Raw genomic sequence first — 24,729 nt, 5'->3', positions numbered from 1 at the left:
CCAGTCGTCGCCTTCCGCCCCCCACTCCTCTTTGACCGTTTCGTTCGATACGATCCGCATTCCAAAGGACTCAGCCCTTCGCGGCGTGTACTTCAGTGGGTTTGTCGTTCTTGTGCAGCCGTCACCACCAATTTTAGAACACTTGTGTCCCCGGGGACAAAGCCACGCGCCCTGCCAGTCCCGCTCCATTCCCTCACCCCGGCCCACGCAGGCATGGAGGGGTCGCCCCACGAGGACATGTCACAGCAGCAAACGGTGCCGCGCGGGTCTTCGTTGTGTCCCTGGGTTCGCGTGTCGGGGCTCGCTCCCAGCGCTCGGTGTCCGCCTCTCACCGTGGCCGATCCAGGGCGCGGCCGCCCGACTGCCTGGCGCCTGCCCGGCCCCCCCCGCCGTGGAGATCTCTTCCGTGAATGCCCCTCTGAGCCTCTCCCTTATCACCTTGGGGGGTATCTGTGTGTTCTGGGACCCAGCCCTCGGGCAGGTGCGGGTGGTGCGTCTCAGAGTCCGAGCTCCGTGGCGCCATGCTGGTGGCTGGATGGGCCACCGTGGGAGACGGCACGGCAGGAGCCGGCCAACGCAACGTGTCGAGCCCTTCCCCCTCTCCCTTCCTCGTTTCCAGCATTTGGGCCATCTTGTTTGTTCTGGGAAGAAGCCTGAAGAAGCCCCCTCCCACCCCGCCGAGAGGCAGCTTCTGCCCCGACCTCCGGGTTGGCACTTGGGTCCTCAAGGGCACTTAGCCTTGGAGGCGGCTGTCCCGGCCCATCGGTGGAGCCTGCTCTGGGCAGGCAGAGCTTGGCTCCTTTTGCCAGGCCCATGGGCACATTCCTGCCTGAGGCTGAGGCCACCCCTGGCCTGGGCAATGCTCCTGCCACCCCCCTTCCCCAGCCGGCCTCACCTCAACTCTGCCCCGCGTGGGGTCCAGGCAGAAACTTGGCGCCAAGGATGGCAGGAAATCGGTGGCTGGGGCGAGTCTGAGCCTGGTGGCCCCTTGACCTCTACCGAGCTGCTGTCCCCCAGTGCCCCCCGCCCTGGCCAAGCTCAAGAGAGGGACTCATTATCCAGCTCGGGTCCCTCGGGGTGACCTGGTGTCCAGCACGTGCCAGGGCAGGTCTCCAGGTGAACAAAATGGTCAGGACTGTCACCCACAGGCCCCCGGGGGAGTGGGGTCCCCGGGCAGGCATGTCTTGTGAGGATAGGTGGACGAGGCTGGGGGCCGAGTGGGGGGGCCCTTGTGCCAGTCAGGGGGGAATGTGAAGCAGCACCCGTGTTCCCCGTGCCCACCCCGAGCCCCCTGAGCCCCCACGCCAGGACCCGCCACGGGGGGGGCGGTCCCCATGCGCAGGGGGCCTCTGGTGCCGCTGCTGGTGGCCAGGCCTGGGCTTTCTCACGTGTCACTGGGCAGTGTGGAGATTGCGGAACTTCCTTCCGTCCCTGTGTTGGTGTCGAGCTGGCCCGACGCGGGCCGGGGCCGGGGCGGCTGCTCCGCGGGCCCTGTGGTGGGTCCTGGGCGGGATCCCGACGGAGCCCCTGGGGCGGGCGTACCCCCAGACGGCCAGTGCGTGCTGCCGAGAGCGTGCGTGCGTGTCTGGGTGTGCAAGTGTGTGTGCACGTCCGTGTGAGCGTGTCCGTGCCCACGCAGGTGGTTGAGTGTGAGGACATAGAAATATGTGGTGGGTGCGCATGGTGAGAGCGTGTGAACACGTGTGAACGTGTGTGTGTGAGCAAACATACGTGCATTTGTTCGTCAGTGTGCGTGTGTGCATACGTGGTGCGCCCCCTCCCGCGTTCTCCGGAAGGAAGCCCCAGGCGCCCTTGGTGCCCTCCTGCCCCTGGGGAGTTAGAGCCCGAGGGTCCCCCTCATGGGCTCTGGGGAGGTTTCGGGTCCCGACCCACACTGACAGCGGGCAGGGGGGCTGACACCGGCCGCGCCAACTGCCCGGCCGCCCTGGCCTGTGGTCCGGGCTCCGGGAAGGAGCCCTCCAGGTGAGCGGCTGCCGTGACCCCGCGTGGCCCACGGCCGCAGCCACACCAGCAGGCCCCGTGCACCCGGCGGGGCGGCCGGGCCGGGCCTTTGAGCTGCGTGTTCGCGGCGGGGGGCTGGCGGGCTCGGGCTCCCGCCTTAGCTGGCCCTCCGCGCCCTGGGACCCCCGCGTGCCCTCTCTTGGAGGAGGCAGTGCCTTCGCCTCTCATCCCCAGCCCCCTGTCTTTCCCGATCCCCACCAACCGCCGGGGTCTCTCAGCGCCGGCCTCGGGCCCGCACACCTCCGGCCCCCTCTGTCCTGCAGCAGGCGGCGCCCTGCTCTGTCTGGCACGTGAGGAGACCGGGCCTCGGGGCTGAGGAGGAGCGGAAGGTTCTGGGGTGGGGGCAGTGGGGCACAGTCTCCCCACCCAGACGCCCCGTGGGCCTCTCTGCCTGCTGGGGGGTGGCGCCTGGGCAGCTGCGGAGGTGGGGTCCCGCTGCGCCCCGGCCCAGAATCAGGTTCGGAGGTGGGGAGGGAGGGCCTCGGTTTCCCCATCTGGCTGTGGTCAGATGCGCCTGGCGGCTGTCCGCGACGGTTCTGGATGCAGCGCCAGCTCTTGGGGGGTGGAATGAGTCCTGCAGGTGTGGCTCTCACCATGGGAGGCCGGGGCCAGGGCGGTGGGGAGGGGGAGGTGGGCGTGCCGGGGCCTGGGGGCCCGGAGGCCGGTGTGTCTGAGCCCACGTGTGTGAGCACGTGTGCTCCAGCCACTGCTCCCACCCCCGCACCGGGAGCCTCCCTTGCAGACAAGTTAGGGCTCCGATTCAGTCCCTGGTCTGTCCTTTCATTTGTCAGGCTGGCCTCTGAGGTTTGGGGGAAGGGAGGAGGCAGAGGGGCCTGGGTCCCGGCCACACAAGTGCAGAGACCCGGTGGAGGGTCGCGGAGTCCTGCTCGGGACTCCCTTCCTTGTGGAAGCAACTTCCAGGTCTGGGCCCACAGACAAACCTTTGTGGAGAGCCTCTGCCCCCCAGGCCCCCCAGCCCCAGCTCTGCCCACAGCATGGCCTCCCTCCTGTTTGCCCCCAGCCCCGCCCTGGGAACCCCAGAATCCTGCCGGATCCTGCTGCTTATTCCCTCCAGGGGCTGGGAGGTGAGGGTGTCAGAGGCCTCTGACACCCTGGGCACGCGGACCGCCACCCTGAGTGCTGTTTGCGGGCCTCATCCTGTTACCTCAGCAGAACGCCTTCCCGGCTGAGGTTCCTTCCTGTGCAGGACCCCGTTTGCGTCACCAGGCAGGCATGGGGGCAGGCAGACTGGTGCCAGGGTGTCCTCCGATGCCTGGCTGAGGCCCCACCCCAGGCCCGCGGCTGACCCTGGAGCCGGAGTCCCTGTGGGCCGGGAGGCTGGGATGCCTCCCAGAAGGAGCCCAGGGCTTACCAACCGGGCCGTGCTGAGGGCCCCCACCGGAGGAGTGAGTTCCCCGTGGTGTGAGCAGCTGGGGTGTCTGGCCCCGATGGACAGGACTCTCTGTTGTGGATGTGGCCCCTGTCCCAGGAGGGTTTGGGCAGCTCCCTGAGGGGACGGGGTGGGACGGGAGGCTGTGGGCACCTGGCAGCAGAGGAGTGAGCCAGCCGTGGGTGGGGGGCGTTGGGGGCCCTGGGGGTCGGGCAGGCCTGGCCCACCCCTGACCCGACCTCCACCGTGTCCGAGTGCTCACTTCACGCCTTCTTAAGTGGAAGCGAAAAGCGCAGAACATAAAGTGAACCACGTCAGAGTGGACAATGGGGCATTCAGTGCGTTCCCGGTTCCAGAACATTCTCCTCACCCCGTAAAGACTCAGTATGCTGCGCACGGCCCTCCCCACCCCCAGCCCCGGGCAGCCGTGCACTGCCCGGCTCCGGACACTCCACACCAGCGTGGCCGCTCGGCGTGGCCCAGAGCGGCCGCCACTTTCCCGCGGCGTCACTCGCGGAGGACGAAGCTTCCCGCTGTCCACATCCTTGCCACACTTACTTCCCATCACAAAAATCGTGGCCATCTTAGTGGGTCAGATTGCTTGCTTCTTCTTGTTCAGGGCGGCCGCCGGGCGGACAGCAGGGTGTGGCCCCTCCGGGGGACCCTAGGGAACCAAGGCCCTTGGCGTTGAGCCTGGAAGGGTTGACCGGTCCTGTCCTCGCTCCGTCAGAGCGGTTCCTGAGTGTTGTGGTCTCAGGTCCCCCCGGGATGTCCCCTCAGGCTGAAGGGATGGTGAGGGGAATGGCCAGGCTGTGGACAAGCGGGGGTCCATGTGGAGGGCTCAGAGGGGGCATTGAGGGGTGGTGCTTTTGAAGATGGCTCTGGTCCTGGGTGAGGAAGGGCCTGGAAGCTCCAGACCCCCGAAGTTTGGGCAGGGTCCTGGCTGTGTTGTTGGCGGTCAGTGGCTTTGGCAGGGCTGGATGTGGGGAGAGGGAAGAGGAGTTTGGGGGGAGTTGGGGTGTCTGGTTTGGGGAGTGGCCGGGCACGGGTCCAGGGAGCAGGTTTGTGATGCCCAGGTACACCGGAGGGAAGGGCCAGGCCCGGGTGGCTGTGGGGGTCTGGAGCCTGGGAGGAAGTGCTGGGACCGCGATGGGTCAGGAAGGGGGTGGAGGCCCAGCCTGGGTCCACTTGGGGGTGGGGAGGAGGGTCTAGGTCAGCACAGCGAGGTGGGCGCTGAGAGGGGGATCTGCCCCAGGACCTAGAATGCGCCCAGCCCACTGTCCTTTCAGCGCTCTGGAGACGGGGCCAAAATTCAAGTCCCTGGGGGTGGTTGGAGCCAGGATCGCTGCCCCTTCTCCTGCCTGGTCAAGGCCATCTCCACCTTCCATCTGTGTCCCCATCGCGTCCCTGGGGAGACCTCACCGACCTCCGGCTAGGTGACTCTCCGGGGTGGGGTTTGAGTGGGGGGTGGGGGTGCACCCCAAGACTCACTGATGCCAGGGCTTTATTCTGCACATGCTGGGGCCATGGGGGTCTTAAAAATGGAATGATGGGATTGAGTGTGAGCGATAATTACGTAAAATTATACACGTTTGATTCTAGATGGACTGCATGTCTATGGTAGGAGATACAAACTGCAGACGACTAGAAAGAATTCTGCCGTCCAAACAAGCACTCTTCGTAATTTGAGATCTTTTCTTCCAGGTGGTTTTTTTGTTTGTTTGTTTAACTAGTTGTGACCTGGAATTATAAAAGGTTCTGCATCCTGCCTCTTGGTTTGCAACTTTATCAAGGTAGAACTGAAACAGAGTAAACTGTGCATGGTCTTTTTTTTTTTTTTTTAAGAAAGAAAAAGTCTGTGAGAGAGTTTGAGTGCAGTGGGGGGAGGGGCAGGGGGAGAGAGAATCTCAAGCAGACTCTGTGCCGAGTGTGGAACCCGACGTGGGGCTCGATCTCATGACCTGAGCCGAAATCAAGAGTCGGACGCTCAAGCAACTGCGCCACCCAGGTGCTCCTAAACTGTGCATGTTTGAAGTATGCCCTTTGAGAGACCTCATGCATGTGTTTGGGGGACCCCCGAGCCTGTGGCCCCACAGTCACGTAACCGACGCCTCGCGCCCAAACGTGTCCTCGAGGCCTTGCTGCTTCTAACTTAGAGTTAGAAGTGTGACGTTGAGCTTTCCTGGTTTAAAACTTCTTCAATTCTCTTTTTATGGTTTCCTTTGCAGATATACCAGTGTTTTTTGTAATCCTTCCTTTTTTGGGGGACCGTTTGGGCTGTTTTTTGTTATAAACGTCACCGCAACGACCATCTGTGGGAGACATGCTTCCGTCTGCACTGGTAACGCACTCGTTCCCAGGTTCGCTTTTGTTCTGGGTTTGTGCGTCCTCCGGTCAGTCTCTTGGTGTAAATTCCCAGACGAGGAATCACTCGGCCAACGGGAGGGCCGACCCCCAGGGACAGCTCTCCCGCTTTCCCGTTGCTGCTGGGATGCGCGCACAGGGGACCTGGCGGCGGGCTCTGGAGCGCGGGCTGCGGCCGGGGACGCCCTCCCTCTGGAAGCCGACGAGGTGTTTCGGGTCGCGCTCCTTTGATTATGGACGAGGCTGAACCTCTTCTTGTGGGCTTTGCTTAGTTGGCTTGTTTATGGTGTGTGGGGGGGTGTCTTAAGGTGCTTTTCTTATTTTTTGCTGATTGTGGGCCCTCTGTAGTTAGGACACCAGTCTTTTGATCTTTGTTCTATAAATCCTTTTTCTTGGTGTGCTATTTGCCTTTCATCTGGGGCTTGTGTGGAACACACGTTTTTATGGAGCCAAACCCATCGATATTTTGTGATTCCCTCCATTGCTTTGAGCGTAAACATTCTTCTCCAGGAACCTGCTGTCTACCTGTTCTCCTCCGTGCTGCTATAATTTGACTTCGCCATCCGTCTGAGGTTACCCGGGGTGTGGTGGAGCTGCTGACCCCTGCATGGTCCCTCACTCCCGCCTGGCCAGCCTGGCTCTCGGCGGCTCATTCAGCCCCTGGCGTCCCGCGTCTTCCTGGTGACACCGAGTCACTTTTAATGATCGCAAATTTCTCACGTGTGATCAGCTCCAGGCCAGGGCTCGCCCTCTGCTCAGTTTGGCTTCCTTCACCTGAGTAGAGCTTCATTCCCATAGGGTCACAGGACAGGTGCTTGGAGAGGGAGCGGGGAGGGGATGATCCCGTCCTGTGACAGCCCCGCCCGGACACGGCTTACCTGATGGCAAACACAAGTCACATTTTCCTTTTATGGGAGGCCCAGCCCGGCACCTGGTTCTGTTCTGAACAGTGCTCCCCACCCTTCTCCCACCCAGCTCCCCGGAGACGCTCCGTCCCCTTCGCAACCTGGAAGGGAGAGCTCGGTACACAGCAGGTGCCCAATAAGTGTGAGGTGCTGTACCTAAACGTGGCCGTGCAGCTTCACAGAATGCTGCACCTCCTTCAGAAATGACCGGCTGGCCGCAGCGCTCGGGCCACCTGGCCGGGGAGGAGGCGTCCCATTCTGGCATGGACAGTGGCTGCCAGGCCTGCGCCGTCCCCGTCACGGTCCATGTGGGGGATACAAGCAAGACAGGGTCCCCTGCTGGAAATCGTCCCCACGCAAGCGCAGCCGCGGGGGCGGGACCTGGGACGGAGGGCGGCTGGGAACGCTGGGTGGTTCTGGGTGGTTCTGCTGGGCCGAGTGAGGACCCGGTTCGCGGTGGGGGGGACGCTGGGGAGCGCTGGTGGGGAGGCAGCTCCCCACCCGATGCCTGCAGCGCACTCCTTAGCTTTTGCTGTTACTTCTCACGCGTGTTTAATTTCACAAACGTGTTGGCGTTTACAGCTTGTGTTTTCGCACAAAGGAGCTGCACTCTGGTCCCTTCTGTGTGGATACCCCTGATTCTAGCAGAAGCCTAATAACAATGGAAAAGAACCCTTCTTATGCCTGAAGTGTGACCCACCCGGCCTGTGAGGCTCTGGGGTGGCAGGGGTGAGCTCTAGTTGCTGCTTCCAGGAAGCCCCCATGGGGTTTTCCTCCAGAACCCCCCGGCCCAGCCCCCTGCCTCCTACAGCTGCCCCCTGGGCTACAGTGGGTTTGGGCCCACTTAAAGGGGTTTGGGCCCAGGGTGCCTGAGGCTGAGGCTGGAGGCCAAGGGCAGAGGCTGAGGCTGGAGGCCAAGGGCAGAGGCCAAGGGGGGAGGCTGAGGCTGAGGGCAGAGACTGAGGCTGGAGGCCAAGGGCAGAGGCTTACGCTGGAGGCCAAGGGCAGAGGCTGAGGGTGGAGGCTGAGGCTGGAGGCCAAGGACAGAGGCCGAGGGTGGAGGCTGAGGCTGGAGGCCAAGGGCAGAGGCCGAGGGTGGAGGCTGAGGCTGGAGGCCAAGGGCAGAGGCCGAGGGTGGAGGCTGAGGCTGGAGGCCAAGGACAGAGGCCGAGGGTGGAGGCTGAGGCTGGGCCTCCTGAGGTAGTCCTGCCCAGCAGCAGTCTGCGTAGCCCCGAGGGCTAGGCGGTGTTGGACCATGGTGCCTGCTGCCATCCTCAAGGGCCCAGTGGGCCAGAAGACCGGCCTCAGGCTCCAGAACCTGCCAGGGGAGGGAGTGCAGGAGCCTGTGTGCAGTGGAGGCAGTGGGAGGGGCGTGTGCTGCACCCCCGATGGATCCCTGTGGCAGGGCTGCATCCCTGAGCACTGGCTGCTTCCTGGGGTGCGGGGAGCTGGGGCTCTTTGGCCCTGGGCGGACTTGCAGTGGGCCGCCGCCTGTGGGCTGTGTGCTGTGCGGTGTGGGAGCCCAGTGAGGGACCTCCACACACCCACACCCCAAGTGGCCTTCAGAGGCCCTGTGAGGGTATCTGCCTGGGGCCCCTCTGGGCACGGGGACAGGGCCTGTGGCTGCCCTCCATGCAGGTCTCCCCCTGGGGCAGGCTGAGCTGGTTTCCCTTGCCATGGTGACCCTGCCCTCCTTGCCCCCCAGCCCCGCCCGGCCCCAACTACCTGGGCCCCTCTTCCCTGTGTGTGGGTGTAGGGAACGGGCTTGGAGACCTGAGCAGGAGTCTAGGTTGTGCTTGCCATCTTTCTAGGCCCTTAGGCTCACACTGCCTCCAGGCAGCCCTCCCAGATAGCTTAGCTTGCAGCCCTGGCTTCCTATGTGCGTGCAGAAGGCCCGGGAGCAGAAGCACATCAGTCAGGGGTCAGCTGTGCCACCTTAGGCAGGCTCCTCGCTCTCGCTGAGCCTTCATTTCCTCCTGTCCAGCGGGGACAGGCCTGGGGGGTCACCTCAGTGGCCAGTTAGGACCCCATGAGGTCTCGCTGAGACCAGGTCTGACCTGAACTGATGGGCCTGGCATGGCAGGCGTGCTGGGTTGGGTGGCGGGGTCTTGAGGGGTCAGCTATGGGGGTGCTTGGTGGGAAGGCAGAAAACCTCCAGGGGCCACACGGAGGATGGACAGACAGAGGTCTCTGGGGCAGGGCGTGCACTTCAGCCAGCGTGACAGGACAGGAGGGGCAGGCCTGCCTCTGTCTACACCTGGGCTATCTGGTGAGCAGCAGACGAGCCGGGCTCCCCGAAGCCCTGGCTCAGCTGGGGGGTGGGGGCGGCCCAGAGCCCTAATTCGGGGGCCATCCTTACGCATCGGGGAGCCTGTCATGCTGTCCGGACTCCTCCGTTCCCGCATCTGGTGAGGGTCAGCCGTGCGGGGGCTCTTGTGGACCTGGTGCCGCAGGATGGGGAGTCCCCGCTCTTCCCAGGACAGAAACAGCATCGGGGGGCCCTTGGTGGTCACTTCAGCAAGAGGGTAACTTGGACGTGCCAGGCTGCATGCAGGAACTCTGTGCCTAGCCAGTGTGGTGCCCCCTTCTTGGGGACAGTGGGATCCCCGTGGCCTCAGGGACCAGACAACCCTCCTGTCTCAGGGCGCTGACCCCCGGTCGCACAGAGCCTGGCATGCGGCCAGCCCCGACATCTCCCCCACTCAGCGGGGCCCAGTCTTCCTCCTGGCCCCTTGGGGTTCTTGCAGGGTTTACCGCACTCAGAGCTTTGGCAAGGTGACCGCCCCTGGGGAGGCGGGGTGACCAGAGTCTAGAAGAGACGTGGAGGGCAATTTCCCATGGCCCCCGAGACCCTGACGTCTTGGAGGGGTGTCTGTGAGCCCCAGAATTGGGACCTGGGGAGGCTCCGCCGCTTTGCCAACCCCGTATCCTCTGAGTGAGGCCAGAGCGGCGCCCAGTGGCCATTCTGGGAACTGCAGGCTAGGGCTGCGGGGGCGGCTCCGCAGGTCCACCTGCTCTGAGCCTGGGGACCGGGCCGTGGGTGGCAGATGTGGCGGGTCTCAGAGCAAGGGGTCAGGGTGCTGAGGTTCAGGCCTCTGTGAGTCTGGGTGGGCTGGGGAGTCAGGGGTTCGGCTGGCCCCTGGGTGCAGCTGCTGGGTCAGGGTGAGCATGGGGGAGCAGGTCTGTGGAGTCTGCCCTGTAACCCCCTCTTCCTTGGCAGACGGCGCCCCCCTCAGCGAGCTCTCTTGGTCGTCCTCCCTGGCTGTGGTGGCCGTGTCCTTCTCCGGGCTCTTCACTGTCATCGCCCTCATGTTGGCCTGTCTGTGTTGTAAGAAGGGTGGCATCGGGTTCAAGGTGAGGGCTCGGGGGTCCGAGGGGGATGTGGACGGGATCCCAAGAGTCAGGCCCTCTTGTGCCCACTCAGTGCTGAGCTTCCCCCCTCCTGGAGTCACCTGCAGACCATATAGACCTGGGACCCCACAGCCTCTCCCCTGGGGGCTACTGCGAGCAGGAGGGGCTTGGAGGCTTTCAGGGACCCCACCCACTATCTCCCCCATTTTGGGTCCCCTCTGTGTGGACGTGGCCTCTGAGTGCTGTGCAGTTTGGGCACTCTGGGACAGTGAGGATGGGCCTTCTTGCAGGGGGCCCCGGGGGTTCCTGAGCCAGTGTGGGAGGGAGCTCGCTTCCCCGGAGGCCCCTGACTTCCTGGTGGAAGAAGTGCCCCCAATTACTCGAACCAGCAGCCGCCCAGACATGCTGCCCCCGCACAAAAAACCACCCTGCCTGCTGGAGTCACCTTCCTTTGGGCGTCTTTTACCCCACAGGGAGGGGGCTGTGTGCCGGTTCTAGGAACTTCCGGAGTGACGGAGCTTCGGCTAAATGCACTGTCTTCACTAAGTCTGCCCCCGCCCCGGATTCCATTCCCAAGGGGCCTGGGCTGGATTCTAGGGCTGAGGCCCCTCCTGAGGATGGTGGCTGAGGGGCATCCCTGGGGGGCTGCCCCCCAATGTCCAGTTGCAGCTCTGAGAGGGGAGGACCAGGCGGAGAAGTTGGCGGCTGAGAACCCCGACCAGAGGCAACATCCACCGCCCCCCCCACCCACGTGGGCTGAGTTCTTGCCGACTTAGCAAACAGTGCGCTGGCCTGTGGTCATTCCATGCCCGTCCCCCGCCCCCCCCGCCACAGCTGGAGGGCAGATTCCCGGGCCTGGTGAATTTAGGAGGGGCGGGCCGTCCTGTGGCCCCCATCAACGTCCATACTAAGTGGCCCACGCCCCGGCCGTGTCACTCCCAGTTTAGAGAAACAGCCCCTCTGCTCCGGAGCGCCGTGTCACAGGGGGGGCCTGCAGAGGCTGCCCTCCCAGATCCTCAGTGGCTCCATGGCAGGGCTGTGGCCCTGGGGACTGCAGGGTCTGTGCCCCTGCCCACGTTCCCTGCGCCCTGCCCTGCGGAAGCTGTCTTCCTGACCTGCAGGCACACCGCGGCGCGCCCGGCAGGATCCTGGGGCCAGAGCTGCGAGGTCATGGGGGTGGGCGTGGGGGACCTGGTATAGGTCAGCCCCCCCCTCAGGGCGCTGCGAGAACAAGGCCCCAAACAAAGGCCAGCCTCGGCCCCTCCTACCCGTGCCCTCCTCACCTCCTGGAGAACATGGTGCCCAGAACATTCCAGCCCCAGCGCGCCTGGGTGGGCGGGCCTGCCTGCACCAGGGGCTCGGCCTGGTCTCTGGGGGCCCAGGGCTGGGCACCCCGTGGAGCTTGCTGGGTGAAGGGTCCGGGCGGCGATGCTCACGCTGTCCTACTTGATCGCCCGCTCTGCTGGCACGATCCGGCGGGCTGCCAGGCGGCACCCTCAGGTATGGGCTGGGGCCAGGGCCGGGTCTGATGGGAGCGGATGGAGCTGCAGCTGCTGCGGATACCCCAGGGCCCCCAGGGTGGGCTCCGGGCCCCGGTGAGCGGAAGCATCGCAGGCACTGGTCCCCTTCCCCCTCTCTGGGTAGGGACCACGACTGGCCCACAGGGATGCCAGCAGAGGGCTTCTGGGAGGAAGGAGCATCCCCGGGGCACGCAGGGCCAAGGGACAAACCTAAGCCCCCTGGCTCCCGGTCCACCCATCTGTCCACATGAGGGGGAGGGCTCTGGGCCTCAGTTTCCCCACCTGGGCAGCGGGCTTGTGGGCTCCAGGGATGGGAGCTGCTCTTGTTTCAGTAGGAGAGGATTTATGAGACTTTGGCTCTCCTCTGGAGTGTGCTCTGGACCTGGGGGGATGGGTCTTCCCCATAGACAGGTGCACCAACCGCATTTCAAAATAGCAGTCCGGCCAGGTAGGGCCCAGCCCCAGGCTGCAGGGCCAGGCTCTTAAGGAGCCCTGGGAGCAGACCCCGCCTGGGTCAAGGTCCAGGGCAGCCTGCAGGCAGATGGCTGTGGAGGGCTGTGGGTGCCTGGCCTAGGGTTGGAGACGGGGGAGGGCTCCTTGTTCTGGGCACTCAGGAATGCTCCTTGCCTGGAAGGGGCAGGCTGGGGGGTGGGTGATGGAGCTCCTGTTCCCCAGCCCTGACTCTGAGGTTGGGATCACTGGCTGTTGAGGGGAGGGGTGGCAAAGAGGAGTTGGGGCAGACAGGATGGGCCTCTTGGTCTCCTGCCTCGGGCCCCACCCCTGCCCATGTGGGCCAGCATTGCCTGCTGTTGGGGGTGGGCTGGGCTGGGCAAGGTGCCCCGTGCTTGAGGGCCCCCTCCCCATGCCTTTGGGAGGAAGATCACCCTCCCCTACAATCAACGCAGGACAAAGGCCAGCTCTCTGGCCCTCCGGGCGGCTGGTGCCTCTGGGGGGAAGGGGGCTGGGAGCGGGGTGCGTTCTCTGCCCTGAGCAGTGAGAGGTTGGGTGGAAGGGGCGGCTAGCAGGTGCCCCAACTCTGGGTCAGGCTCCCAGCCCGCTCCACCCCCAGCTCCAGAAGAGGTGAGAGCTCGGTCCTTTCTGAGCTGGGCCTGCACCCCTCGGCCCTGCCCCCCAATCCCTGGAGCGCTGGAGTCACTGCCCGCCGGGCGCCCACCTACCGCTGCAGGAGTTTGAGAATGCCGAGGGGGACGAGTACGCCGCCGGCTTCTCGGCACAGGGCTCCCCTGCGACAGGGGCTCAGAACGGGCCAGACGTGTATGTCCTGCCACTCACCGAGGTCTCCCTGCCCATGGCCAAGCAGCCGGGGCGCTCAGGTGAGTGAACCCCCCAGAGAGGCCCGGGCGGTGAGCACAAGGAGTGACTCAGGGTCTGGCCTGGCCTCCGGACTCAGCAGTCAGTGCTCCCAGGGAGAGGGCGGCCAAGGGCTGGGAGGTGCCCCCTTCTGGTGGGAGCAGGGGCACTGTGGACAGGCTTGGGTCAGCCTTCTGCCCGCCACCTCCCCCACCTAGGGGCTGCTGTGCAAAGGGGCAGTCCGAGCACCAGGGACAAGGGACTCCTCTGCTGTCCCTGGATTCCGGACCCCAGACAACCCCCACAGCGCCGGCTACGCGGGGACATGGGCTCCATTGTGCCCAGTGGGCGGGACCCACCTACTCAGGGAGGAGGGGCTCCTTGGGGCCCCCTCTGTGGGAAGGGCCCTGAATGGGCCTTTGACTTGGGCCTTGGGGAGCAGGCAGGGGCCTCTTCCCATGGCTTCCTTGCCCTGTCTCCCATTTGTTCCCCATCCTGGGCTCTCCCCCCTCCGCCCGCCCCCCACCAGGGTGACCACCCGCAGGGCAGATGTGGGTCCAAGCTTGAGAGAGTAGAGGTCAGTGTCCGGCTGGCCTTTGAACCCATCTTCCTGAGGCTGGTGCTGTGGGAACCTCTCGCTGTGGGGGTGGGGCTTCCGTGGCAGCCTAATCTCAGGTCCTCTCCCTGGAAGCTCCTAGGCTAGGCCCGTGCTGACCCCCAGCCCCTCCCACAGCACCGAGGGAAGGCGTCAGGCCCTGCGGGGGCTTAGGGGGCACCAGGCCTGTGGTGCTGATGATGGGCAGGCCCTTCCCACCTGCTCGGTTCCACACCTTCAGGCCCATGACCTGGATGCTGCCCACTCGGAAGCCCGGACGTCATCAAGGCCCTGGTCTGGGTCCTCAGAGCAGCCCCCGGGGCCACCAGGGTGTCACCCCCCACTGCCCAGCCAGTGTCTCCTGGGGGGGACATCAGCGGTCAGGCAGGAGCCAGGGCCTGGGGCTCGAGGGCATGTGCATAGCTAAACAGCCCCTAAACCCCTGAAGGGAGGCATGTTGCTGCAGGAGGCCCCGGGACCTTCCTGGATGGCCGTGGGGGGTCTCTGGGCCTGTGCCGACCCTGGACACTGGTCACTAGTGGGGATCCGGGGCTCACCCCAGGGGACACTGCTCCCCCCCCAGCCTGGGCCTGTTGCCCACAGGCAGTGTCCGGGACCCAGGCTTCTCCCACCCCTCAGGGGGCTGTCCCTGAGGGTGGGGATCCGGGGCCAGGAGACAGCAGCAACTGCTTGCTTTCTCCATTTCTGTAGCTCATGTCGCAGATCTGCAGGGTACCCCGTTTCTGGGGAGGGGAGAGATTTCAGGTGATGTGGGGGGACAGCCCACGTGGACATCAAGGGTTAAAAACCTGAGTGACAAGGGCCACCCCTCGAGACTGTGGAGGATGGTACGGGGGAGGAACCCTGAGGCTCAGGGCCCAGTGGGACCCCCTAAATACCACTCAGCATCAAGGTCAACATTCCCCGGGAGCAGCCCCCCATCCCTGGGGCGCTCCTGGCGTTCTAGGCCCAGCCCTGTCCCCCTATGCCCTCAGGGCGGTTGGTGTGGGAGCAGAATTCGGGGAATCCCTGGGGCACGGGGCGTGAGTGGGCTCGGCAGCCCTGGCCCTTCCTCCGGGGCCCTCGCTGGCCCTTCCTCCCTGCTGACCTCACCCAGCTCGGGCTGCAGGAGAATGGGCCCAGTGTGTTCCGTACAGAGCTGTGCCAAGCAGCCTCCGACAAAGGAGCCTTTGGCGAGCCTGGTGCTGGAATGCCAGCCTGTGGCAGGGGTGAGGGGACGGGCCGCTCGGGTGCCCTCCTCCCCACCGGCTTGGCCCCGGCCACACTGCCCGCCTGGCATTGCCTTGTGCGCCGGTCTTGGCTCCAGGCCCCGTCGTCTTCAGCCTGGCGTGTCCCTGTAGTTTAGGGACCAGCCTTCCCAGACCCACCCAGAAAGATGCCCGGATGCGGCTTGCAGGCCCACGGCTCCCTGGGGCAACAGGGACCCGGCTCCTGATGGCAGTCCCCAGCCGTGGCCCCACTCTGGGGGGCTTAGGGCAGCTCCCCTGAACAGGCTGAGTGGGCAGCCTCTGGAGGGGCCCGGGAAGGGCAGATGGGGGCAGCGACAGCCCGAGCTGGGGTCCCTGAGCCCCCCGCCCTGTTACAGTGCAGCTCCTCAGGTCCACAGACCTGGGCCGGCACAGCCTCTTGTACCTGGAGGAGGTGGGCCACGGCTGGTTCGGGAAGGTGAGTTGCTGACCCTGGGTAGGGGGATGGGGGATGCTGACACCGCGGGCCCCCTCTCTTGCCTGGCAGGCAGAGGGGCAGGGTGGAGACCTGCTTCTCCTGGGGGCCGCCCCAGCCCTGGGGTCCCGTTTCCTGCTGTCCCCTCCTGGGATGTCCCTTCTGTGCAGGCCCTGGGATCCGATGCTGGGAGGCACCTCTGAGAGGGCTGGGTTGAGGGACAGTGTCTTCGCCCTGGCTTCTCCCTGATCCCCAGGGCCTGGGGGTCCCCTCTTCCTCACGGCAGACCCCCAGAGAGAGCTGAGAACAGCTGGGGGCCTCGGGATGCCCACACAAGAGAGAATGTTACGGCCGGGAGGGGAACCCCTCTTGCAGAGGAGCAAAGCGAGGCTTCCAGGCTCGGGGCTGGGCGGGGTTAGCGAGGAGGAGCACGGATGGAGGCTGCGCCCGCCCCCACAGGTGTTCCTGGGGGAGGTGAACTCGGGCCTCAATAGCACGCAGGTGGTGGTGAAGGAGCTGAAGGCCAGTGCTAGCGTGCAGGAGCAGGCGCAGTTCCTGGAGGAGGCTCAGCCCTACAGGTGGGTGGCCCCGGGCGGGCTTGTGGGGGGCCCTGGGAACAAAGGCAAGCTCTGTGCTGCCCTGCTCCTCCCCCACCCCTGCAGAGCCAGCCCCCCTCCCCGCCCGCCCCCTCGCCCCCTCCTGCCCTGAGTCCCAGTCAGGAGGGCCGCCTGTTGGCTCCTCCAGGGCCCTGCAGCACAGCAACCTGATCCAGTGCCTGGCGCAGTGCGCGGAGGCGACGCCCCACCTGCTGGTGATGGAGTTCTGCCCCATGGTGAGTGCCGCCCCCCTGCACCGGCCCCCCCCGCCCCCCCCCCCGCCCCGGCGCAGGCTGCTCAGCAGGAGGGCCCAGCCTCCCCACGAGGCTGAGAGGCTGATCGGCTGATCGGCTGAGCTGGGAGCCCTCGTCGCCATCCTGTGGGCCCTACGTTCCCCCCGCAGTGGGACCTGGGGCCTCCTCGAGGCGGCCTGCGCGGTAATCTCGGCTGCTGCGTCCGCGACCCTGCTGCACTCCAGGGTCAGCCCAGCCGCCTGTCCACGGCAGAGAGGCTCTCCTGTGAGCCGCTCACCTCCGCCTCCTAGGCCTCACGTGGCCTGTTTAACTCCCCGGGGTGTGACACCACCTGCAAGATGCCCCCCGGGCCCCCACTGTCTGCTGCCGTGACCTCCTGGGGCTTCCCCAGGACGGCTGGGCCCTTTCTGGAGCCGGGAGGTGTCAGCAGGTCAGGGATCGCCAGCGGGCCGTCGGGTCCTCTGCCCCGTGCTCCCGCCAGGCTCAGCGTCGCCGCTCATGTGGCCTGTCTGCTTGGCAGGCACATGGGCCCGGTGGTCTGTACCCAGGACGTGGTCTGCAGGGACCGCAGAGAAAGCGCCCTCTGCCCGTGGGGTTGTACTGGGGGGCAGACTCAGGGTGGGGGGGCCGCTGTCAGCAGGCCCTATGTGGGGAGGGAGGGGTGGGGTGGCGGGCTCACGGGGTCCCTGCTCCCCGCCGGCCGGTGACGATGCCGCCCCTCTTGGCAGGGGGACCTCAAGGGCTACCTGCGAAGCTGCCGGGTGGCGGAGTCCATGGCGCCCGACCCCCTCACCCTGCAGCGCATGGCCTGCGAGCTGGCCTGTGGGGTCCTGCACCTGCATCGTCACAACTACGTGCACAGGTGAGGCGGGGCGGGGCTGCTGGCTCTCTGCGGCCTCTGCCCCTGCACAAACAGCACCAGCCTTGGGGGTTGTGTGAGGGTTCGCTGGGTTCGTCTTTATTCAGCCTTTAGGGACCGCGGTGCAAAGGCATCTGCTGAAATGGAAGACAGACGGGGGCGAGGGGGTGCGGCGGACACCTGCTTCGGCAGGACGTCAGGCCCAAGGCCCATCCTCTGACCCTGGGGCGGCCAGAGCCACCCGGTGGCCCCACACTGGCCCCTGCTCGCCTCTGTGTCCTGTAGGCCCCCCGGGGGCGGGTTGGCTCTGTCCTGCTTCCCACCCTGGCCCAGATGGACCAGGGTGCCCCGCCAGCTCTGGACGCCGCACGGGCCGCCCTCCCCAGCCACGTCCCGGTGCCCCCGGACGCCGCACGGGCCGTCCTCCCCAACAACATCCTGGTGCTGAGTGATGACACATGTAACTCCAGCATCAGTGATTTTGTTGAAGAGGGCAGCTGCCAGCCTCCCGACCTGCCCGCCGGGCCCACCCAGCCCCGAGCACAGGCCCGTCCGCGGCCCCTGGTGGATGTGTGCTGACCCCACGTTTGCCGTAGTGCCCTGGGCCCCCAGACAGCCCTGTGGCCGCCGAGCAGGCAGGGGAGAGGCCCACAGCCCAAGGCCAGCCACTGTCCTGCAGTGGGGGTGGGGTCACTCCCCGCCTCTGCCCTGTCCTGGGACAGGAGGGGGGCCCAGCCCTGTGTGAGCCGGGCAGGGTCAGGATCCCCTGGGAGACTTGGGATCTCAGGGTCCCCACTGCTGAGGGTGAGGGGATAGTGGGCGGGAAGAAGGACTGCAGTGTCCCTGGCTGGTTCGCCTCCGAGGGGTGGCTTAGCGGGCTGGTGGGAAAGAAGCAGGGGCAACAGCTGAGGTCAGGAGGGAGGTCCAGCAATGGGAGGGCCGTGCCTTCGCTGAGGGCCCCGTGGCACGCTCCGGCCTCTTCCAGACTGTGACATTTGAGGCCCTGTCCACGTGAGCCCTCCAGCGCACCCGGTGCCCGGCGAGGGCCTGGGGCCACGGGCGGACAGGCTGCCGCTCAGATGCCCCTTCCCGCCCACTCGTGACAATGCCCTCGGCGACAAGCGGTCCAGCCCCTCTGTGCCCCGGATGCCCCCAGCCTGGCCCTGCCACTGACCCCCCCCCTCCCGCCCTCCAGTGACCTGGCCCTGAGGAACTGCCTGCTCACGGCCGACCTGACAGTGAAAATCGGCGACTATGGCCTGTCCCACGGCAAATACAGGGTAAGGCGGCGGGGCCGAGCTGGGGGTCAGGGCCAGCGCCCGGCAGCCCGTGGTAGCCTTGTCCCCTGTGCCCGCAGGAGGACTACTTCGTGACGGCCGACCAGCTGTGGGTGCCGCTGCGCTGGATCGCGCCCGAGCTGGTGGACGAGGTGCACTGCAACCTGCTGGTGGTGGACCAGACCAAGGCCAGCAACGTGTGGTGAGTGAGAGCCGGGCGGCGAGCGGGGGCCGGGAGGGGAGTGAGGGCCCCGGGGGCGCTGCAGGGACACGCACGCAGGCCTTGCCTTGGTTGTCGTCCAGTGCCGCCTGACCTTGTGGCTGCTGGGCTACCTGCACGTGCATGTCCGGCGAAGGCACGGGGCCCGCAGGCCCGCCGGGCAGCAGGCCCCGAGCCCCACCTGCCTTACTTGTGCGATGACACGCTTATCTGTCCAGCCTCGTTGCTCTGTGGGAGGTGGTTACTTCCGGCTCCAGGGGAGTTCATGGGGCTGCTGGGGCCACCTGCAGCTGCCCGTACCAGTGGTCCATGGGCCTGCCCCTCCCGGGATCCCCTGACACCCAAAGTTGCCAGGGTCCGAGTCCACGTTCAGGTTGGAAAGCCCGCTGGGAGTGGAACAGGCTCTCCGGATGAGACGTGGGGCCTCAGCGTGGCACCTGCTCTCTGCGTGGGGGGCTGGAGCGCTCCTGTGACCGTAATCTGGAGGCGCCCCCCCATCCTGAGCACCCAGAGCCAAGCAGGGCACAGAGGGGGCACTCAGACCCAGTACTCAGCCTCCGGGGGCTCTGCCATGGTGGTCTCTGTCCCTGACTAGCCTCTCCTCCCCACCCCACCTGCTGCCCAGCTCCCAGGCCCGTCTGGTGTCCCTCCGCTCCCAGTGAGCCCTCAGAGCCTGGATCCGTGGACCCCCCTCCTTCCTGAGCACACCCGAGGCCTTTACCCACAGTCCATCACCGCTCCATCCCCTCGCTTCCCCCACTGGCCCGGCCTGCTGCACGCTGACGGGGGTCCTCCAAACGGCTCTGGTCCAGGCCACCTGACTCGTCTGTTGCCACATTTGATCTGTTCCTCGTGCTCCTGGTCTCCCGGGGCAGCCTGGGTGGGGTCCCAGGGAGCTGGGTGAAGCACACTGGACGGAACCCTGCATGCTCCGGCTGCCCCTGCCCGTTCCCTGGGCCCACCGGTACCCTAGGACCGAGAGCTTCACCCTGGTAGCTGTTAGCCCTGCTACGGTGTCTGGCCTTCACCGTGGCTGCGGAGTGAATATGTGAGCAAGTGAATGGACTTGGGTTTGTGGAAAGGCCTGTGTGGCTGTTATTTGCCTAGATGACCTGGGCACAGACTTGGGCCTCGCCGGGGGGGCGTGTCCTGCCAGCTGACGGAAGGAAGGGGCTGTCCTTTGGGGGGCGTCCCTAGGATGCCGGTGTGATGACGGGAGCTGCCCTGTGGTGGCCGAGGCTCTGAGATCCCCCCGATGGCTGTCACCTCGGCAGGTCCCTGGGCGTGAGCATCTGGGAGCTCTTTGAGCTGGGCGCACAACCCTACCCCCAGCACTCCGACCGGCAGGTGCTGGCCTACGCCGTCCGGGAGCAGCAGCTCAAGCTCCCCAAGCCCCAGCTGCAGCTGACTCTGTCCGACCGCTGGTGAGGACCTGTGAGGCCAGGCCGGGTGCAGGGGCCCCAGCAGGAAGGGCAAGACCAAGGCAGTGCTCTGAGTCTGACCGCCTGGGTTTCCGGCTCACGCTGGCTCCCCTCTGGCCAGCAGTGACCTTTGGGACCTATCCTGTTGTCCCCCACGGAAGCGGTCTCTTTACCCCAAACACAAACTCACCTGCAGCCGGGGTGGAGATGAGCTGAGAAGGGTGCTCCGCCCACTGAGGGCTCCCAAACCTCGGAGCCCAAGATTTGGGGTCTCCCATAACAAGTCGGAGGTTCTCTTCCCTGTCCTTAAGGGACTCTGAGTGGAAGGGGACGAGCCCTTCCTGCGGAGGGCGGTCTGCTCGTCCCTCCGGGGACTGGGGTCCTGGCTGGGCCGCGCCGGGTGGGGCTGGGGTGGGCGGGGCCCGCTGGGCTGAGCCCAGGCCTCCCTCCCGCAGGTACGAGGTGATGCAGTTCTGTTGGCTGCAGCCTGAGCAGCGGCCCACGGCCGAGGAGGTGCACCTGCTCTTGTCCTACCTCTGCGCCAAGGGCGCCACGGAGGCCGAGGAAGAGTTCGAGCGGCGCTGGCGCTCGCTGCGGCCGGGTGGGGGTGGCGCGGGCCCCGGGCTCGCAGGCCTGGCTCTGGGGGGCACGGGCGAGCTTGCGGCCGCCTCGTCCTTCCCGCTGCTGGAGCAGTTCGCGGGCGACGGCTTCCATGCGGACGGGGATGACGTGCTGACGGTGACGGAGACGAGCCGCGGCCTCAACTTCGAGTGCAAGTGGGAAGCGGGCCGCGGGGCCGAGGCCTTCCCGCCGCCAGGGGGCGCAGCGAGCCCCGGCCGCGCCGCGCGCCCGCAGGAGCTCTGCGCCCCCGACGGCGCGCCCCCGGGCGTGGTGCCCGTGCTCAGCGCGCACAGCCCCTCGCTGGGTAGCGAGTATTTCATCCGGCTGGAGGAGCCCACACCCGCCGCTGGCCACGATCCTGACTGCGCCGGCTGCACCCCCGGCCCCCACGCCGTGGACCTGCTCCCCAGTGGCGCTGACCAGGACGACTCTGAGGGCGGCGCGGACGCCTCATTGGCCGTGGAGCCGCTGCTGGGCCGTGGGCTGCCCCCTGGGGGGCCCTGGGGCCACTGTGACTACTACCTGCACGGGAGCCATGCCCGGGGCCCGCCCCGCACCCTGAGCGCGCCCTCACCGGGGACCCGCATGCCGGCGGAGCCCAGGGAGGAGGATGGCGACTGGGGCTCAGCTGCCTTCTGCCCACCCTTCTTGGAGGACCCGCTGGGCACGTCCCCCCCGGGGAGCTCTGGGGCCCAGCTGTCCCCGGGTGGGGAGGAGATGGGGGAGGCGGAGGAATGCAGGGCTGCCCAGCGCAGACACTGGAGTTCTAACGTGTCCACTAACAACAACAGTGCCAGCCGGGCACCAGGCTCCTGGGACCCGGGATATGTGGGTGGCTGCATGGGCTGCTGCCCCAGCACAGACCACACCCTACAGGCCGTCCCTGAGCTGGGCTGTCCCCTGGCCATGGAGGACACCAGAGAGCCTCTCCTTGGGCCACAGGGGGCCTCCTCTGGCCAGGAGCTCGGCCGTTGCCTGGGCCTCCCTCATCTGTGTCCTGCTGGGGGCCTGGCACCTGCCACTTGCCTGGTGCCATCCTCCCGGACACAGGCGGCCATAAGCTGGGGTGACAGCCCCCAGACAGAGCCCAGGCTTGCTGAGGAGGCTGAGGGCTCTGCCAGACCTCAACGGCCCCTTCCCTCCATCCCAGCCCCGTCCCAAGAGGGAGCCCTGCTTCCTGCCGAGGAGGCCAGTGGCTTCGCCGCCCTGCCTGCCTTGCCCGTGCCTGCTGGTGGCTGGGAGGCTGCCTCTGAGGTAGCCCAGGGCCTGGACAGCTGCAGTGGTTCCCCTGAGCTGGAAGAGCCAGTCAGTGAGGGCAAGGGCATGACAGAGGCCACTCCCGGCAATGTGGCCAGTGATGGCCTGCCAGCGGAGAAGCCGGACGTGACGCTGGCCTTCCGCTCCCTGCAGAAGCAGGTGGGGACCCCCGACTCCATGGACTCCCTGGATATCCCACCTTCCGCCAGCGATGGTGGCGGCTGTGAGGTCTTCAGCCCGTCAGTTACTGGCACTCCTGGCGGGCAGCCCCGAGCCCTGGACAGTGGCTATGACACGGAGAACTACGAGTCCCCTGAGTTTGTGCTCAAGGAAGCACATGAGCCCTGTGAGCCCGAGGCCTTTGGGGAGCTGGTCTCTGAGGGTGAGAGCCCCGGGCCCGAGACTCAGCTCTCCACCTCCCTTGGAAGCCTTGGCGAGAAAAACCCCTACCGTGACTCAGCCTACTTTTCCGACCTCGATACGGAGCCCGAGTCCACCTCGGGCCCCCAGGAGAAGGGAGGATGTGCCCTGGCCTGCAGGCTAGAGCTGGACCTGGAGAGCCCTGGGCTGCAGTCCGCACAGCCCTCCCCTGAGTCTGGGGTTCCCGGGGGGGCACAGGGCACTGGCCCCAAGGAGGTGCCACCGCTGCTCTTGCCACCGCCAGACAACTCTTCTCCAGAGCCCAGCAGCACCTGCCCAGAGAGCCCCAGACTGGAGGCTCCCTGGCCCCAAGGCCCTGCGCAAGGGCCTCCAGGGCCCAGCCCCCAGCGCTCCAAGGTTTTCCTGCTGACCCCAGTCCCACCGAGCTCAGAGAGACACCGCCCGGACCTCCAGGATGCCCCAGGACTGCTTTCTGGGCCAGCCCAGCAGGATCAGACGGGGGGCCCCCGCGCCCCCAGAACCCCACTCTGCCTGGCCTCGCCGGGACTGCCTGCAGCCCCGGAGGGCCGGTCGGAGGAGGACGAGGAGGACAGCGAGGACAGCGACGAGTCGGATGAGGAGCTGCGCTGCTACAGCATCCAGGAGCCCAGCGAGGAGAGCGAGGAGGAGGCGCCCCCGGTGCCCGTGGTGGTGGCCGAGAGCCAGAGCGCGCGCAACCTGCGCAGCCTGCTCAAGATGCCCAGCCTGTTGTCTGAGGCCTTCTGCGAGGACCTGGAGCGCAAGAAGAAAGCCGTGTCCTTCTTCGACGACGTCACCGTCTACCTCTTCGACCAGGTGGGCGGCCACTCCGGGCTCTGCGCGGGGGGTGTGGGTCCCCCAGGGGATGGGGAGCCCTGGGAGCCGCTGGCGACCCGGCCATGTGCTGCTCTGACCTTCCAGGAAAGCCCCACCCGGGAACTCGGGGAGCCCTTCCCCGGCGCCAAGGAGTCGCCCCCCGCGTTCCTGGCGGGCGGCCCCCGCACCCCCGGCGCCCCCGGCCGGCCGCGCCGGGCGGACCGCTCCTCCGACGGCTCCGCGGCCTCCGTGGCCGAAGAGGGTGAGCTGGGGGCGGGGGCCTGTCGGGGCGCGACTTCACGGGCGGGAGCGGGGCCTGCGGGAGGGTGTGATGTCAGGGTGGGGGGTGCAACGTCACGGGCGGGGGGCGGGGGGCGGGCCTGCCGCGCGGGGCCGTGACGTCCGCGACGCGAGTGACTGCGCCGTGGGCCTGCAGGCCGAGGGTTCGCGTGGGACGACGGCTTCCCGCCGACGCCGGCCCCGGAGGCCGCCCTGCCCGCCCCCGCCGCGCCCCCCAAGCCGGCCGCGCCCGGCCCCTTCTCGCGCTTCACCGTGTCGCCCGCGCCCGCGTCCCGCTTCTCCATTACGCACGTCTCGGACTCGGACGCCGGGTCCGTGGGAGGTGAGGCTGCGGCGGGGCTGGCGGGAGGGGACACCGAGGCGGGGCAGTGGAGAGGGCGGCCGGGAGGTCACCTGCCGGGAGCCCAGGCTCGGCGCTCATTATTTCCCATCTCCTGGACAAGGTTTTCAGAAAGGGAAACGGAGGTACGGCGGGGTTGGGTCACGCCCAGGCCTGTCTGTCCTGGCCGCCTTCTGGGGAGATGCAGGGGCCTCCCCCCACCACCAGTGGCTGGCCCAGCACCTGTCGGGGCCCTGGGGCCTGGCCCTTAGACCTCACCCTCTTCTCCTCTGGAGGCACCAGGCTGGACCTGGAGTGCCCCCCCACTCTGCCCTCTGCTAGACCTTAGCCCCCACAAACCTGAGCAGCCTCTGCCACCGGAACCTTCCCAGCCTGCGCTTTGGACTCACCCACTGCCCGACCCGGCCCCTCGCAGATCCCATGGCACTTGCCTGGAGGCACCGGTGGTGCTGGCTGAGGGGCCCAGCTCACACCTCCCTCCCTGCTCCTTTCCCGTGAGCCTTAGGCCAGGCGGGCGCTGCCCCGCCAGGCTGCCCCCCACCACGTGCCTGACAGGTGTGCGTCCCTGCATCCCTGCGACGCTTCTCTGGAAGCTCACCCAGAACAAGATCGTTCTGTCCCCCAGGCGGACTCAGTCCCTCCTCCACTCCCCATGGCCTGTGGCTGCAGCCTCTGGGGAGGGCCCGTCCGCTCATCGCGGGCACACAGCGGACCCTTAGTAGATGCCTGAACAGATAAGCAGGCCACCAGGAGGCTCGTTTGTGGTCCTGTTTGGGTCTCAGTTTCCCCACCTGTAAAAGGAGGACTCAGAGGGCATTTGCTGGGTTTTGTTGGGCTTGAGGGACAGGCCTGGGCTCTGGTGAAGCGGTGGGGAGAGAAATGGGTGCGGCTCCCACGGACACAGATGGGCAGGCCCGTTGCAGTGAAGGGGCCCGAGGGCTGCAGCTCCAGCTGGTCATTTGGCCCCTTGGCCAAGGACGGAGGTCAGGTGGCAGTCCTGGGGCAGGGGACTCTCGGGAATCTCTGTCCCTGGTGTCTCTCCAAATGCTCATGTGGCCCCTCCTGTTTGCCAGGCCCTGTAGCAGGTGCTGGGGGCAGCTGTAAAGAGGCTTGAGGCCCAGGTGGGCCTCCTTGGGAGCCCCTGCTGGTCCTGCTCCCAGCGAGGATGGTGACCGAGAGCGGGGACCTTGGTCTTGGTGGTCGGCAGCAGCTTCCAGCACCTTGGTGC

The 24,729-nt window shown here is 66.7% G+C and overlaps 1 protein-coding gene across 10 annotated transcripts in view; it reads left to right on the top strand.

Annotated features, from left to right (window-relative positions):
- Window positions 1-24,679, top strand: part of AATK (apoptosis associated tyrosine kinase) — a 31,183-nt gene extending 6,504 nt beyond the window's left edge. For 3 of the 10 annotated variants that reach the window (XM_045888296.3, XM_054510662.2, XM_054510660.2), the window contains exons 2-14: window positions 9,902-10,035; window positions 12,739-12,886; window positions 15,065-15,144; window positions 15,601-15,719; window positions 15,886-15,973; window positions 16,720-16,853; window positions 18,046-18,130; window positions 18,208-18,329; window positions 19,622-19,771; window positions 20,224-22,861; window positions 22,967-23,123; window positions 23,298-23,483; window positions 24,575-24,679. In XM_045888296.3, coding sequence (XP_045744252.2) covers window positions 9,902-10,035; window positions 12,739-12,886; window positions 15,065-15,144; window positions 15,601-15,719; window positions 15,886-15,973; window positions 16,720-16,853; window positions 18,046-18,130; window positions 18,208-18,329; window positions 19,622-19,771; window positions 20,224-22,861; window positions 22,967-23,123; window positions 23,298-23,483; window positions 24,575-24,615 — 4,082 coding nt within the window. In that variant the 3' untranslated portion in view covers window positions 24,616-24,679. Of the gene's footprint in view, window positions 1-2,660; window positions 3,429-9,901; window positions 10,036-10,505; window positions 12,887-15,064; window positions 15,145-15,600; window positions 15,720-15,885; window positions 15,974-16,719; window positions 16,854-18,045; window positions 18,131-18,207; window positions 18,330-19,621; window positions 19,772-20,223; window positions 22,862-22,966; window positions 23,124-23,297; window positions 23,484-24,574 lie in introns of those variants that run through there. The other 7 variants (XM_064583224.1, XM_064583226.1, XM_064583225.1 and 4 more) reach the window with 7 other exon arrangements.
- Window positions 24,680-24,729: the final 50 nt, after the last annotated feature.

The sequence above is a fragment of the Mirounga angustirostris genome, unplaced genomic scaffold (genome assembly GCF_029215605.1).
Source record: "Mirounga angustirostris isolate CCGP_5_RB_7025 unplaced genomic scaffold, mMirAng1.0.hap1 SCAF_17, whole genome shotgun sequence".
Taxonomy (NCBI): domain Eukaryota; kingdom Metazoa; phylum Chordata; class Mammalia; order Carnivora; family Phocidae; genus Mirounga; species Mirounga angustirostris.
The sequence above is the reverse complement of the archived record's forward strand: the minus strand, read 5'-3'. Positions and strand labels throughout refer to the sequence as shown.